Raw genomic sequence first — 15547 nt, forward strand, 5'->3', positions numbered from 1 at the left:
AGAAGGTAACGTCAGCAATTTACCTTAAGATCTGGAAACGTTTTTGTTCCTGGAGTGGGGACGAATCGCCACATTTGCGTAAACCCAACATCCAAAGAATACTGGATTTCCTACAGCAAGGTCTGGACCTGGGACTTAGACCCTCTACCTTGAAGGTCCAAATCTCAGCCCTAGGTTGTTTCTTTGACCAAGATATAGCCGGCCATCGTTGGATCAAAAGATTCATTAAGGCAGCGACGAGGCTCCGCCCAACGATCACCGCCCGTGTCCCTTCCTGGGATCTGAACGTCGTTCTTACAGGCCTTACTTTACCACCCTTTGAACCCATGTCTGACTGTCCAATAAAATTATGGTCCTTGAAAACGGCCTTCTTAATTGCGATAACTTCGGCCCGCAGAGTAGGGGAATTACAAGCCCTATCAATCAGGGAACCCTACCTCCGTATTCTAGATGATAGAATTATTCTCCGTCTGGATCCTGGATTTCTCCCCAAAGTCGTATCCAATTTTCATCGGAGCCAGGAAGTTACCCTACCTTCTTTTTGCCAGCACCCCTCTAATGACAAAGAATCGGTGTTTCACTCTCTGGACGTTAGACGGGCAGTCCTAAACTATATCACGGTGACGGGGAAGTTTAGGAAATCTGACAATCTACTAGTCCTTTTTGGAGGAAGATTTAAGGGCCAAAAAGCCTCCCGGCTTTTACCTGCGGTTGCGGCGGGCGGTGCCATCGGGTTCCGATGCGGCTGTGGGGGGGACCCGATGGCATGGAAGGCAGTGCGATGTCTAAGGAAGGCATCACGCTGCCTTCCGGTGACGAGCCTGTGAGATCCATTTCCTGGATCTCACAGGCCGGAAGCTGTATGAGTAATACACACAGTATTACTCATACAGCCAATGCATTCCAATACAGAAGTATTGGAATGCATTGAAAAGGATTAGACCCCAAAAAGTTGAAGTCCCAAAGTGGGACAAAAAATAAAGTGAAAAAAAAAAGTAGAAAAAATAAAGTTTTCCCCCAAAAAAATGTAACGTTTCAAGTAAAAATAAACAAAAATGTCATTTTCCCCAAAAAAAAATTGGTAAAAAAAAGTATACATATTAGGTATCGCCGCGTCCGTATCGACCGGCTCTATAAACATATCACATGACCTAACCCCTCAAATGAACACCGTAAAAAATAAAAAAGGTGCTAAATAAACCATTTTTTGTCACCTTACATCACAAAATGTACAACAGCAAGCGATCAAAAAGGAGTTTGCCCACCAAAATAGTACCAACCTAACCGTCACCTCATCCCGCAAAAAATGAGCCCCTACCTGAGTCAATTGCCCAAAAAATAAAAAAAACTATGGCTCAGAATATGGAGACACTAAAACATAATTTTTTTGTTTTAAATAAGCTGTTATTGTGTAAAACTTACATAAATAAAAAAAAAAGTATACATATCTAGTATCGCCGGATTCGTATCGACCGGCTCTATAAAAATATCACATGACCTAACCCCTCAGATGAACACCGTAAAAAATAAAAACTGTGCTAAATAAACAATTTTTGGTCACCTTACATCACAAAAAGTGTAATAGCAAGCGATCAAAAAGTCACACGCACCCCAAAATAGTGCCAATATAAAACAGTCATCTCATCCCGCAAAACTCATACCCTACCCAAGGTAATCGCCCAAAAACTGAAAAAATTATGGCTCTCAGACTATGAAAACACTAAAATATGATTTTTTTTTTTTGCTTCAAAAAATAAATCATTGTGTAAAACTTACCTAATATGTATACTTTTTTTTATTTATGTATCGCCGCATCCGTGACAACCTGGTCTATAAAAATATCACATGATCTAACCTGTCAGATGAATGTTGTAAATAACAAAAAATAAAAACTGTGCCAAAACAGCAATTTCTTGTTATCTTGCCTCACAAAGTGTAATGTAGAGCAACCAAAAATCATATGTACCCTAAACGAGTACCAACAATACTGCCACCCTATCCTGTAGTTTCTAAAATGGGGCCACTTTTATGGAGTTTCTACTCCAGGGGTGCATCAGGGGGGCTTCAAATGAGACATGGTGTCAAAAAAACCAGTCCAGCAAAACCTGCCTTCCAAAAACCGTATGGCATTCCTTTCCTTCTGCGCCCTGCCGTGTGCCTGTACAGCTGTTTACGACCACATATGGGGTGTTTCTGTAAACTACAGAATCAGGGCCATAAATATTGAGTTTGGTTTGGCTGTTAACCCTTGCTTTGTAACTGGAAAAAAATTATTAAAATGGAAAATCTGCCAAAAAAGTGAAATTTTGAAATTGTATCTCTATTTTCCATTAATTCTTGTGGAACACCTAAAGGGTTAACAAAGTTTGTAAAATCAGTTTTGAATACCTTGAGGGGTGTAGTTTATAGAATGGGGTCATTTTTGGGTGGTTTCTATTATGTAAGCCTCACAAAGTGACTTCAGACCTGAACTGGTCCCTAAAAATTGGGTTTTTGAAAATTTCGGAAAAATTTCAAGATTTGCTTCTAAACTTCTAAGCCTTGTAACATCCCCAAAAAATAAAATATCATTCCCAAAATGATCCAAACATGAAGTAGACATATGGGGAATGTAAAGTAATAACTATTTTTGGAGGTATTACTATGTATTATAGAAGTAGAGAAACTGAAACTTGGAAATTTGCAATTGTTTTACAAATTTTTGGTAAATTTGGTATTTTTTTTATAAATAAAAATGAAATTTTTTGACTTCATTTTACCAGTGTCATGAGTACAATATGTGACGACAAAACTATCTCAAAATGGCCTGGATAAGTCAAAGCGTTTTAAAGTTATCAGCACTTAAAGTAACACTGGTCAGATTTGCAAAAAATGGCTAAGTCCATAAGGTGAAATAGTCCTTAGGGGTTAAAACAGAAATTGATACCTTATAACATTTTTATTACTTAACATTCCCCCATATGTCTACTTTATGTTGGCATCATTTTGTAAATATCATTTAATTTTTTTAGGACGTTAGAAGGCTTAGAAGTTTAGTTGAAAATTTGAAAAATTGCTTCTAAATTTCCAAAACAATTTTTTTAAGCACCAATTCAGTTATAATGTGACTGGCTTTATGGGAAACTGGAGAGCTGAGGTCTGTTTTAGTGAACATTCTCACTGTAAATTAGTTAACACATAAGCACGGGTAGAATTATGGTTTTCCTGCTCATGATGTGTATACCCAGCTTTCTATCTCTGCTTCCAGACATAACCACCCTGTTTTCATTCTCCTTTATTTTTTTTAGAAAATGATGAAAGATAATAATCTTGTGCGTCACTTGGATGCATGTGAAACTATGGGCAATGCTACAGCGATATGTTCTGACAAAACAGGCACTTTAACCATGAATCGTATGACCGTGGTTCAGGCATATGTGTGTGGCACCAACTATAGACAGATTCCTGACCCTGAAGCACTGAACCCAAAAATGCTGGACCTATTAGTCAATGGAATATCCATTAACTCGGCCTATACATCAAAGATCTTGGTAAGTGAAGCAAAATCTAGAACATAAAGTATGTACAGTGAAAGATGCATTAAACAGGTCCTAGGAAATAGTACACGGCTTGCATTTTCATAGAACCCATCAAAGCTAATAGAAAATGCTCATTAATTAAAAATAAAAGAAACCCAATAAGAGTAACAAAGTCTTCTCACAGTCCCATCTATCCCACCAAATTGCAAATACTTTCCAACAAATCTGTGTCCGAACACTGGGGAATGTGCAAATGTACCAGACACATGGCTGACACCCCCAGATCTCCATTAAAACATTATCTGCCTAGAAAACAGTGCAAACCAGCAGTTCATTACAATACTAAGGTCTCATGCACACAAATGTATTTTCTTTCCACGTCCGTTCCATTTTTTTTTGCGGACCGTATGTGGAACTATTAATTTGAACGGATCCGCAAAAAAAAAGTGTGCATTCCATTTCCGTATTTCCGTTCCGCAAAAATATAGAACATGTCCTCTTATTGTCCGCATTACGGACAAGGATAGCACTGTTCTTTTAGGGTCCAGCTGTTCTGTTCCGCAAAATACGTAATGCACATGGATGTCATCCGTATTTTTTTTACGGATCCGTTTTTTGCAGACGGTCGTGTGCATGTGCCCTAAGGGTGAGATTTATGAAAACTGGTGTAAAGGAACACTGGCCTGGTTGCTCATAGCAACCAGATTCCACCTTTTATGTTTCAGACCTCTTTTAGAAAATGAAAGGTGGAATTTGGTTGCTATGGGCAACCATTGTTCCTTTACACCAGTTTTCATAAATCTCACTCTAAGATTCTACCCAAATACATTATGTATTAACGAGCTTTTTTCATCTTTTCTAAACCATTCATAGCCCCCAGAAAAAGAAGGCGGTCTTCCAAGACAAGTGGGTAATAAGACTGAATGTTCTCTACTGGGATTTGTTTTGGACTTAAAGCAAGATTACCAAGCTGTTCGTAATGAAATTCCTGAAGAAAAACTCTATAAAGTGTACACATTCAATTCAGTGCGCAAATCCATGAGTACAGTACTCAGCGAGTCTGGAGGTGGTTTCCGTATGTACAGTAAAGGCGCCTCAGAAATCGTTTTACGCAAGTAAGAACGAGGATGACATGTTTCTGAGAGTAGGCAACTTTTCCTATGTACTAATGTTTTTTTCACTTTGTTGCTAGATGTACAAAAATTTTGGATCAAGGTGGTGAAGTATGTCCATTTAAAACTAGAGACCGGGATGAGATGGTGAAAAAAGTCATTGAGCCAATGGCCTGTGAAGGGCTTCGTACTATTTGTTTGGCATATCGTGACTTCCCAGCGGGCACTGAGCCTGATTGGGATAATGAAGCCGACATCTTGTCTGACCTCACTTGTATTGCTGTGGTGGGCATTGAAGATCCTGTTCGTCCAGAGGTAACTTATTTGTATTGCTAGAATGAATTTGCTCTCTTAATTTGCTCAGATTCTGAAAATATTACTGTATACTTTACATGCCTTGTTTATGTATATGATTCATAAATTTTCAACTAATTGTATCAATGAGTAAAGACTCACAGGTCCCAGCTTCATCTTAGTATTGTATACGTAGCAGTCCAGAGGCATGTGGGGAGAGGATGGGAGTGGTAGTAGTGGCAGATGGTGGTAGTATTCATGGTGGCGCTGTCCTGCTCCTGTGCACCCTGGGCCATTACAGTAAAGAGGGGGTGCGCCAGGTGTTATTTACCTGGGACACACCCTGGTTGAAGTCTCCTTCCTGATGGATGGTGGTTTGCTGTTGCTGGTGGTTAAATTCAAAGACAGGAAACTTGTACAAAGGAGGGTGAACTCAGTCTTTACTGAGTTAAATAGTGGAAACCTCTTCCACATGTAAATGGAGTTCTTGAAGAGTTCCAACAAAATTGCTGCAGGCTGAATCAATAAGTTATTTTGATGAGCTCCTTGTAGATTTGTGCTCTCTTATGTACGGTAACAATATTTAATGTCCCAATTAGAGTTGTTGCGATAGCAAATTTTTGATTCTGTTTCGATGCCATGAAAAAGTATTGCGATACTCGATACCACGCGAAAGAAAATAAACCAAAAAAGCCACGTGCATTCCGCATTTTAAAAAATGGCGAATCGCGCAGTTTTTTATTTATTTTTTCTGTTCTGGCGTTCACTGCATAGATTTTTTTAATATTTTAATAGTTTGGACTTTTCTGACGTGGTGATATGTAATATGTTTATTATTTATACATTTTATATGTGAAATTGGCAAAAGGGGGTGATTCATACTTTGGTGTTTTTTTTTTTTACACTTTTTATTTAATAACTATTTCCCCCCCTTAGGGGCTAGAATCTGGTATTTTTTTCATCCCTTGTCCTATTCACCCTGATAGAGCTCTATCAGGGTGAATAGGACTTCACACTGTCCCTGGTGCTCTGTGCACACAGCATCAGGGATGTTACCATGGCAGCCAGGGGTTCAGTAGCGTCCTGGCTGCCATGGTAACCGATCGGAGCCCCAGGATTACACTGCTGGGGCTCCGATCATAAGCTGCCACTGCACCACCAATAAGAGGGAGGGGAGAGGACCCTGTGGCCACTGCCACCAATGATTTTAATACTGGGGGGGTTGAGAGGGGGGGCGCACTGCGCCACCAATGATAATTACCCCTTAATACAGGGGGCAGATCAGCGGCAGTTAACCCCTCAGGTGCCGCACAAAAGTATTGATTGGGTATCGAAATTTCGATATCCGCAACAACCCTAGTCCCAATCCAGCTGAGGGTTGTTGTTTCTCACACAACATCTACATTTCCCACTGTGGGGTGTAGACCCTCAAAAGCAGCACCTGCATGCTGCCAAAACAGTATGACTTGGAGCTGGAAAGGCCTTATACTCAATCAAGGCTGTGAGATCCTTCTCAGATTTCATGTAGACCTTTTTTTATGACTGGCCAACCTTCTTAGAGATTCTGATCTGCAATCCTTCTATGGGATGTTTTCTCACCTTCTACCTGAGTCCCAAAAATGGTCTGAGGCTGCTACAAGACTACAGTTGGTGCTATCTGCTCTCACTCCTGCTTAGCTGAGCCCACAGGTTAGGGCCCACACCTTTCTGGAGACAGTTGCCCAGTTGGAATTAACCCTGTGATTCAGCCTGAATTGCATGCAGCTAACACCGCATAATTTAGGAAATTATAAAACACTAGACATTAAGCCCGTTACAATAACGGGCGCTTGAACAGTAGTGTATAAACATTAGTAGGAACAGTCTATATTAAATGGCAAGGGAACTTGACCACATTGGCTGAGACTGCTGGCACTGAGTGCTGGCTGTGGCTGAGACTGCTGGCTGCGGTTGGTGGCTGAGATTGCTGGCATTGTCTGCTGGCTGTGGCTGAGAGTGCTGGCACTGAGTGCTAACTATGACTGAGACTGCAGCTGGTGGCTGAGACTGCTGGCACTGAGTGTTGGTGGCTATGGCACTGACTGATGGCTGAGAAAGCTGGCACTGACTGGTGGCTGAAACTGTTGGCTGTGGCTGAGACTGCTGGCACTGTAACTGGTGGCTGTGGCTAGCGGTACGGGCCGGCGGGTGACCACGGAGCGGTGAGTAATAGCAAGCGCTTCACTCCTGCTCCGTGGTCACATGACACAAACGAATTCTTGATGCAAAAAAAGTTTGTGTCAAATTAATCGATTCAATTGAGTAATCGTTTCAGCCCTAGTATAGTGTACCCTATAGTCCTCTCTGTGATCTCTGGACATTGCGCTCCATACATAAACCATATGGGAAAATAGACCTCTCAGTGGTCCAGGGTACTTACATAGAAAAACGAATAACTGAGAGGCTAAAGAATACCCTGTTTCTGACCCTTATGTTAAAACATACCTTTTATTTGGTTGCTTTAATACCTAAAGACCTAATGGAAAAAAAGAATTTTAAGAACCAGCTGTTTCTCAGATGACCTTATTTCGATAGTAGTGTTAATAGAGTCTCAAATGTCTGCTTTTACAGACCCTTGAGACTCTATTAACACTACTATCAACATAAGGTCATCTAGAGAAACAGCAGGTTTTTTTAATTATTTTTTTCCATTAGATCTTTAGGTATTAGAGCAATCAAATGAAAGGTATGTCTTAACATAAGACCTCATGCACACGGCTGTGTTCCACGGCCGAGAGCGGTCCGTGGTAACCCGGCCGGGATTCCGGGATAGATCATACGAGTGTATTACTGTACAGCAGCGGCGGCATAAAGCGCACGGCGTCATAGCAACCAATGACGCCGTGCGCTCCTGCTGTCAGCAGGAATCCCGGCCGGGTTACCACGGACCGCTCACGGCCGTGGAACACGGCCGTGTGCATGAGGCCTAAAGGTTTTGTTTTGACTCTTGGCCATTCGTTTTCCCCATTCATAAACCTCCACATTGAGCTCCCAGCAGCAGATAGAAGCCTGCAGGGCATGCTGGGACTTCTGGTGTGACATTACCTGAGCACGTGGTCTTTGCTCAGCAGAGGCTCCGTTCCCACCATGCTGTCCCTGGTACTTCATCCACAGCTGGCAATGAAGCAGGGTGGCGTGCGCTCCCCGTTTTCATAACTAAAAAGGAAGCTGCTGCTGCTGTGTTCAGCGCGCGGGAGAAGGGGGGGGGGGGGGTTGAGAGGATCACGCTGATACTGGCAAATCAGCAGCCTCCTCCCTAATAACAAGGCTCTGTACTGTACGGAGCTCTGTTATTGGAGCTTTCAGGCACCCAGCAGTATTGCTGCGCTGCCTGTGCCATTCACAGCGCTCAGTGCATTCATGAATGGCAGTGAAATTATTGTGCGTCATACGCATTAGACATTTTTTAGGGAGTAAAACTGCCTGTACAGGCAGGCGTCTGACGCTTTTACAGGCGTTATTGCGATCTCTGTGTGGGGTCAAGTGACTGTGGGGGCTGAGAGCGAGGGGGTGACTTGGGGCAAAGTCAAGAGAGGAGGTGTGGGCGGCGCAATTGTGTGTGGGGTGGCTGTGATTGGACGGCGCGCTGGTCTGGGCAGTGCGGGCGGCGTGTAGAGCACCGTGTATTGATTGGCCAGCGCGCAGCTCATGCGCACTTCAATTATCGGCACACAGACACAGCGCACGCACACAGGGCTTTTATTATGTAGGATGTGTGGTTTGGGGGGAGGGGGCGGGGGGCCCAGGTCATTCCTTGCACAGGGGCCCTCTGCTGTCTGTGTCTGCCCCTGGATAATCTACCCCATCTCTCCCTGGAAGCCCTGCATTCTTCTCCCCCTCCAGACATCTGCATTGTATAGGACCGGATTACTGTACGTTTTTCATGAACCTACAGGATCTGATTTTCTATGTCAAGTCCACAAAGATGAAGCACAGCTGCATTCGTTTTGTGGGATAAGTTTATCTGCAGTTCTGTAACTCCAGAACACATGTTGCCTTCAAAACAGACTACAAACTCCGCTCTGTTGGATGACAGGGTCGGTGCTGCCTGTCAGCCCCTTCCTGGTGTTGTCTGTTCTGGGCTGTGTGACACTGCCCCCGTGTGTAGCCAAGCCTCGCAGCTAAAGGCTTATTCAGCAGCTTGACCTGTGATCGATCGATGATCCGGGCTGCGCATTGGAGGCAGCCTCTGACCGGGACCGAGTCATCACCGAGGGTAGGGGACCCGGCGGCAGAGCCGGGAACAGTTCCTGACCCGGCCAGAGGCAAGCTAGCTCCTCACTGGCTTCTGTGCTCAGACAGGCAGAGGAGGGCTGGGTGCTGCCAATGGCCGGAGCCGAGAGTTTGTGCGGCGCTGATCATGAATGGGTGGGGCGAACCGCGGTACCCATCCCTCATCACAGACAAAAGGAGAATAAGAGAGCCGCTGCTCCTCACCGCCAAACCTGCTGCCCTCTGGCTTGGAGGAATCAGCACACTGCGCGGCAGGCTGCATTACCGCAGTGTTCTGCTCCAGACTCGGTGCTGACTGGAAATCTGTGCCTTGGAGAAGATCATGTGCCCGATATGGAAACTGAGAGCAAATCGGTGTGAGTGGCGTGTGGAGCACTGTGTGCCGCCGGTCTGCTCACCGCGCATGCACACTTCAATAATCGGCACACAGCACAGGCACACAGGGCTTTTATTAGGTAGTATTGAGAACATGCAACATCCAAGTCTTATTTACAGTGCCCTTATGAGTCACTACACATATACACTACTTGCCACATATAAAGATATAGATTAGGACGTAAAAGCAGCAAACCTGATCAGCCCACATACCATATTATCTACCCCCAATATTGTGAATAAATAGCAGTACATATTGCATGCTTCTGCAAAATTTGCTTTACTTGGTCACAATGTTCACCAGTCCCATAACTATGTAAGGCTACTTTCACACCTGCGTTCGGGTGTCCGCTCGTGAGCTCCGTTTGAAGGGGCTCACAAGCGGCCCCGAAAGCAGCCGTCCAGCCCTAATGCATTCTCAGTGGAGGCGGATCCGCTGAGAATGCATCAGTCTGCCAGCGTTCGGGTGTCCGCCTGGCCGTGCGGAGGCAAGCGGATCCGTCCAGACTTACAATGTAAGTCAATGGGGACGGATCCGTTTGAAGATGACACTATATGGCTCAATCTTCAAACGGATCCGCCCCCATTGACTTTCAATGTAAAGTCTGGACGGATCCGTTCAGGCTACTTTCACACTTAGAAGTTATAATGCAGACGGATCCGTTCTGAACGGATGCAAACGTCTGCATTATAGGAGCGGATCCGTCTGATGAAACATCAGACGGACCCGCTCCGAACGCTAGTGTGAAAGTAGCCTAAGTCACACCAACCCAAGAAGGAAAATAAAAGTGGAATTACACCAATCACAGTGTAGACTACCACTGCACAAACACCATAGTTACCACGTACTGCTCAGACACTAGTATTATTACTAGAGTATTATCATACTGCAGGCCATAGAAGAGAATACAGCACTGATCACACAGTCACAAGCAGAGTGCATAACAGTTAGTGGAACTGTCTCCTCTGCTAACATGTCTCTTTCAGCAAATACACAAGCTGTCTATGAATTAACAATTCTGGAGCATCTTTTCTTACAACTCTGCATTGTACTATTTCTATGTTATTCCTCCTGGAAATTTAAGAATAAATTGACAACATGAATGCTGCCATTCTTCTTGTCAAAATGGACTTGAATCAGTACCGACAGTCTCAGACAAAGGGAGGAGGGAAAGTTTTTAGTAAAGATGCTCCAGTTGTTATGTCATGGGTCCAATGACTCACATGTGACATCTCCTCTGATTGATTGTAGCCATTCTCTTTCCTGTTCTTCTCCATGACTATAGAGTATCCTTCCGAAATCTCTTTGGCACTTGCTTCTGAAGCCATATCCAGACTCCTTAGCTACATAAATAGTTTTAGACACTAGATCAGACCCCAAAAATGAATGCAAGTGTCAGACTAGACATGTAAATATTTAGGTTAAATGGAGGGCCCTATGAAAATAGGGGCGCCTAAAAGAATGATGGGACTAGTTTCACACTACAACCTTTACCATGATCCACATTCTTCCTATAATAGAATAACTGCTCATTCTGGGGGGAGGTGGTTCAGATGCCATATATTTTTATAACTAATATACTGCTGTTTGCTTGCCCAACAGACTTGGACAGTACCAGGGACACCAAATGATTTAGGGTGAAATCAAATAACCAGACCCATGAGATATGGATGTGTGCAAAATATTTTTATTTTTTGAAAAGTATTGATGGACTGTAGATTTTTAAGAATCAACTGTGGCTGACAGTGGTGTATGAACAGTACAAGTTGGCTGTTGGACAAAGTGTTCCTTAGATTCTGTTCACGTGTTTAAGATATACTGAGGATTGTGGCACTGATTCTGCACCGAAATCCTCATCAAATCAGCTAACCTTCCACAATCCATAAGTGAATGGGGTTTTTGTAACCGTGTTCACATTTAATGGGGGAAAAAAAGCATCAAGACCAGTGAGCATGCTAATTTCCACATGGTAAAGTTGACGGATTAAATGCACATCAGATTTCCACAGGCAGATATCTGATGACATCCAATTATCGTGTTGGGGCTACTAGGTGACAGACACTATTATTGTTTAGATACAGTTTTATTGCTGGCACGTTGTTATGGATGCTACTGGTTTTATATTGTTAGTATGTGGGCACAGCTACTGCATGTTACTGACACTAAAAGGCTGGCCCTGTTGGATGGGTGCTAATTTGTGGCTGGTGCTACTGGTGTACAGCACCATGGCACTAATACTGTCATAAATTTATCCAGCACTAGCACAGTGAACGGCAAAAATAAATAAATATCAAGGCCACCTTTTGTGTGAAGGATTAATCAGTAAAACTACAGTTTATGCGTTTACTCTAGTGCAGTAAACAGAACTACAAGTGAGGCCTCCCTCAGATGAGGTAAAGGCCAGGCCTCTCACTCTGTAGTAGGAGACTGGAAGCCACTGTTGTATCAGCAGCTTCAACAATACAGCTGCATCTATCCTCACAGCAGTGCTGGGACGTCCCATACCTCAGCAGCTGGCAGCCACCACCATTTATTCCCTTCTAACCTGCACAAGCCTGCTACTTACCTCTCCTCTGCCTTGGTGACACTGTCACTGTAGCTCTATCCTAGCTCTAATCACCTTACTGCATGTGGTGCCCACAAGCTGCTAGGACCTTCTTCTGCACATGCGCCACCTTGCCACTGGTAAATCCCCGTGTATAGCCAATAGCAAAAGGCATAAGATTGCAGATAATTGCTTAAATTCGAATGTAAAGGGAATACTGTAAATTATTACAATACAGCTCTCCAGAAGAAAAAACGTCCATGAGGTCTTTAAAAATTAATATTGTATAGCTTCATAAATTGCAGATGCTTCGTTGAGCTGGACTAATTAGCTCAGGCTAGGCCAAGTAGGGCGAGTGGAAGCACAGATTCCTCGTCCTGCTATTTGGAGAAAGAGACCTACCTACCTTGGTGACGCCTCCTATCCATATAGGACTCCCACACATGTTCTTGTACAGTCCCGATCAAAAGTTTAAGACCACTTGAAAAATGGCAAAAAATCATATTTAGCATGGCTGGATCTTAACAAGGTTCCAAGTAGAGCTTCAACATGCAACAAGAAGAAATGGGAGTGAGACAAAACATTTTTTGAGCATTAAATTTAATGAAAACAACGAATAAACTGAAAAAGGCTGTTTTTCAGCTGATCAAAAGTTTAGGACCACACCTCCAAAAAAAAACTAAACCCCCCCCAAAACAGAAATCTAACTTCCAAACATGAACTCAGTAATGAGTAGCTCCGCCGTTATTGTTTATCACTTCCAAAATTAGTTTCGGCATGCTTGATGCAAGCGTTTCCATGAGGTGAGTGGGAACATTTCTCCAAGTGGTGAAGACAGCCGCACGAAGGCCATCTACTGTCTGGAACTGTTGTCCATTTTTGTAAACTTCCCTTGCCATCCATCCTCAAAGGTTCTCAATTGGATTTAGATCAGGGGAACACGCAGGATGGGCCAAAAGAGTGATGTTATTCTCCTGGAAGAAGTCCCTTGTCCTGCGGGCATTGTGTACTGTAGCGTTGTCCTGTTGAAAAACCAAGTCGTTACCACACAGGCGAGAGCCCTCAGTCATGAGGAATGCTCTCTGCAACATCTGGACATAGCCAGCAGCCGTTTGACGCCCCTGCACTTCCTGAAGCTCCATTGTTCCACTGAAGGAAAAAGCACCCCAGACCATTATGGGGCCCCCTCCACTGTGGCGCGTAGAAAACATCTCAGGTGGGATCTGCTTGTCCTGTCAGTAACGTTGGAAACCATCAGGACCATCAAGGTTAAAAAAAAAATTCTCATCGGAGAATAAAACTTTCTTCCACCTTTGAATGTCTCATGTTTGCTCTCTTGCAAAGTCCAAACGAGCAGTTCTGTGGCGTTAAAGGAGAGAAGGTTTTTGATTTTGAAGCCCTTCAGTCTCAGATGCCGTCTGATGGTTATGGGGCTGCAGTCAGCACCAGTAAGGGCCTTAATTTGGGTCGAGGATCGTCCAGTGTCTTGACGGACAGCCAATTGGATCCTCCGGCTCAGTGCTAATGACATTTTTTGGGGTCTTCCACTTTACTTTTTTTGTTCCATAACCCTCAGGATCATTTAAGAAATTCCAAATGACTGTCTTACTGCGTCCCACCTCAGCAGCGATGGCGCGCTGTGAGAGACCCTGCTTATGCAGTTCAACAACCCGACCACGTTCAAAAAGGGAGAGTTTTATTGCCTTTGCCATCACAACGTGTGACTACCTGACCGAAAATGACAATGAATCCACATCTTTGCACAGATTTGACCTTTTAGAGGCATGTGGTCCTAAAATTTGGATCAGCTGAAAAACAGCCGGTTTCAGTTTATTCGTTGTTTTCATTAAATTGAATGCCCAAAAAATGTTTTGTCTCACTCTCATTTCTTCTTGTTGCATGTTGAAGCTCTACTTGGAACCTTGTTAGGATCCAACAATGTAAAATATGATTTTTTTTGCCATTTTTCAAGTGGTCTTAAACTTTTGATCAGGACTGTACCTTCAAGAGGTTAGAAAGACTGCTCCATTTTTTGAGCCATTAATGACTATTTGGATGCAGAAATTGGTATCTCCTATCCTGATGACATGTTTTATTTGGATGTAATAAGTTATTTTATTCTCCCTGCTGAGTAGAGTTGTCACGATACCAAAATTTTTATTCTATTTCGATACCATAAAAAAAGTATTGCGATACTAGATACCATTCAATACCACGTGCAAAAAAAAAAAAAAACACCAAAAAAGCCACATTCATTCTGCATTTTATGGAACGTCGGGCCCATAATAGAACAGTCCTATCCTAGGGGAACAAGGTGACAAAAAATTGCGTGTTTTTTTTTTTTCTTCTGTTACGGCTTTCACCGCAAAGAAAATATTTTTTTAATAGTTCACAGTCTCAAATAACAGGGCATCTGAACCGGCACAATTAACCCCTCAGGTGCCGCACCTGAGGCCGGTTATTGATGCCGGGTATGCGATACCGCTGCCTACACTTGTATTAATGTGTTAATTACATTCATTGGTGGCGAAGTGACCATCACCCCATTGGTGGCAGCGGCAGCCGCGTCAGTGGAGAAGTAAAGACTCCCTCCTCCACTGTGCTGCTGAGTAGAACATGGTGCGAGCTGAGAGCAGCGCGTGCCATGAACTCTAACTGATACTAGGCGGCGCAGCCTAGTATCATTAAATCGTAAGACCCAGTATCCTATCGATCCGGGTCTAAAAGTGTCGATTGGGTATCGATACTTCAATACCCAGTGCAACTCTACTGCTAAAGGTTTGCAGGCCTTCTAGATTGATTTGTTGTATTTTTGGGTGTTGTCACAATTCTGTCTGTTATCCTAATTAATTGCATATTGTCTGGCCTCATTGACTATAATGGGGTCCGGCAGAGATCCAGCTGCAACGAGGCAAATATGCAGAGGAGCGGCTGGACAAAAACCGCTGCATGTGGCAGTTTTTGTCCGGCCACTCCTCAGCATATTTACCGGGTTGCAGATGGATCTCCACTGAACCCCATTATAGTCAGTTTACCGTTAGTGTGAAACGGCCCTTAATTCCCTTTTCTGAGTTTAGTTATCTCTTGTCATATTGTCTCCTATCTTTTCATTTTTCCTGTAGGTGCCTGAGGCTATTCAGAAGTGCCAGAGAGCAGGGATCACTGTACGCATGGTTACTGGTGACAATGTAAACACAGCTCGTGCTATTGCTACAAAGTGCGGCATTCTGCAACCTGGAGAAGACTTCCTGTGCCTTGAGGGAAAAGAGTTCAACACACTGATCCGAAATGAAAAGGGAGAGGTAAGTGGAAATGTGAGCAAACAGTGAAGAACTGTGATTGAAAAAGGTAATCTCAGCTAATCTGATCCTGAAAGGAGAACCAGATTTAGTACAACTTTTAAGGTCATTAGTAATAGATCTAGATTTCT

The 15547-nt window shown here is 43.5% G+C and overlaps 1 protein-coding gene across 1 annotated transcript in view; it reads left to right on the plus strand.

Annotated features, from left to right (window-relative positions):
* The window catches only part of ATP2B4 (ATPase plasma membrane Ca2+ transporting 4), a 228982-nt gene that overhangs the window by 130530 nt on the left and 82905 nt on the right, over positions 1–15547 (plus strand). The window contains 4 exon segments of the mRNA XM_040424121.1: positions 3288–3530; positions 4392–4633; positions 4711–4945; positions 15240–15419. Of these exon segments, the coding sequence (XP_040280055.1) occupies positions 3288–3530; positions 4392–4633; positions 4711–4945; positions 15240–15419 (900 nt within the window).

Source organism: Bufo bufo, chromosome 3 (assembly GCF_905171765.1).
Source record: "Bufo bufo chromosome 3, aBufBuf1.1, whole genome shotgun sequence".
NCBI classification, from domain to species: domain Eukaryota; kingdom Metazoa; phylum Chordata; class Amphibia; order Anura; family Bufonidae; genus Bufo; species Bufo bufo.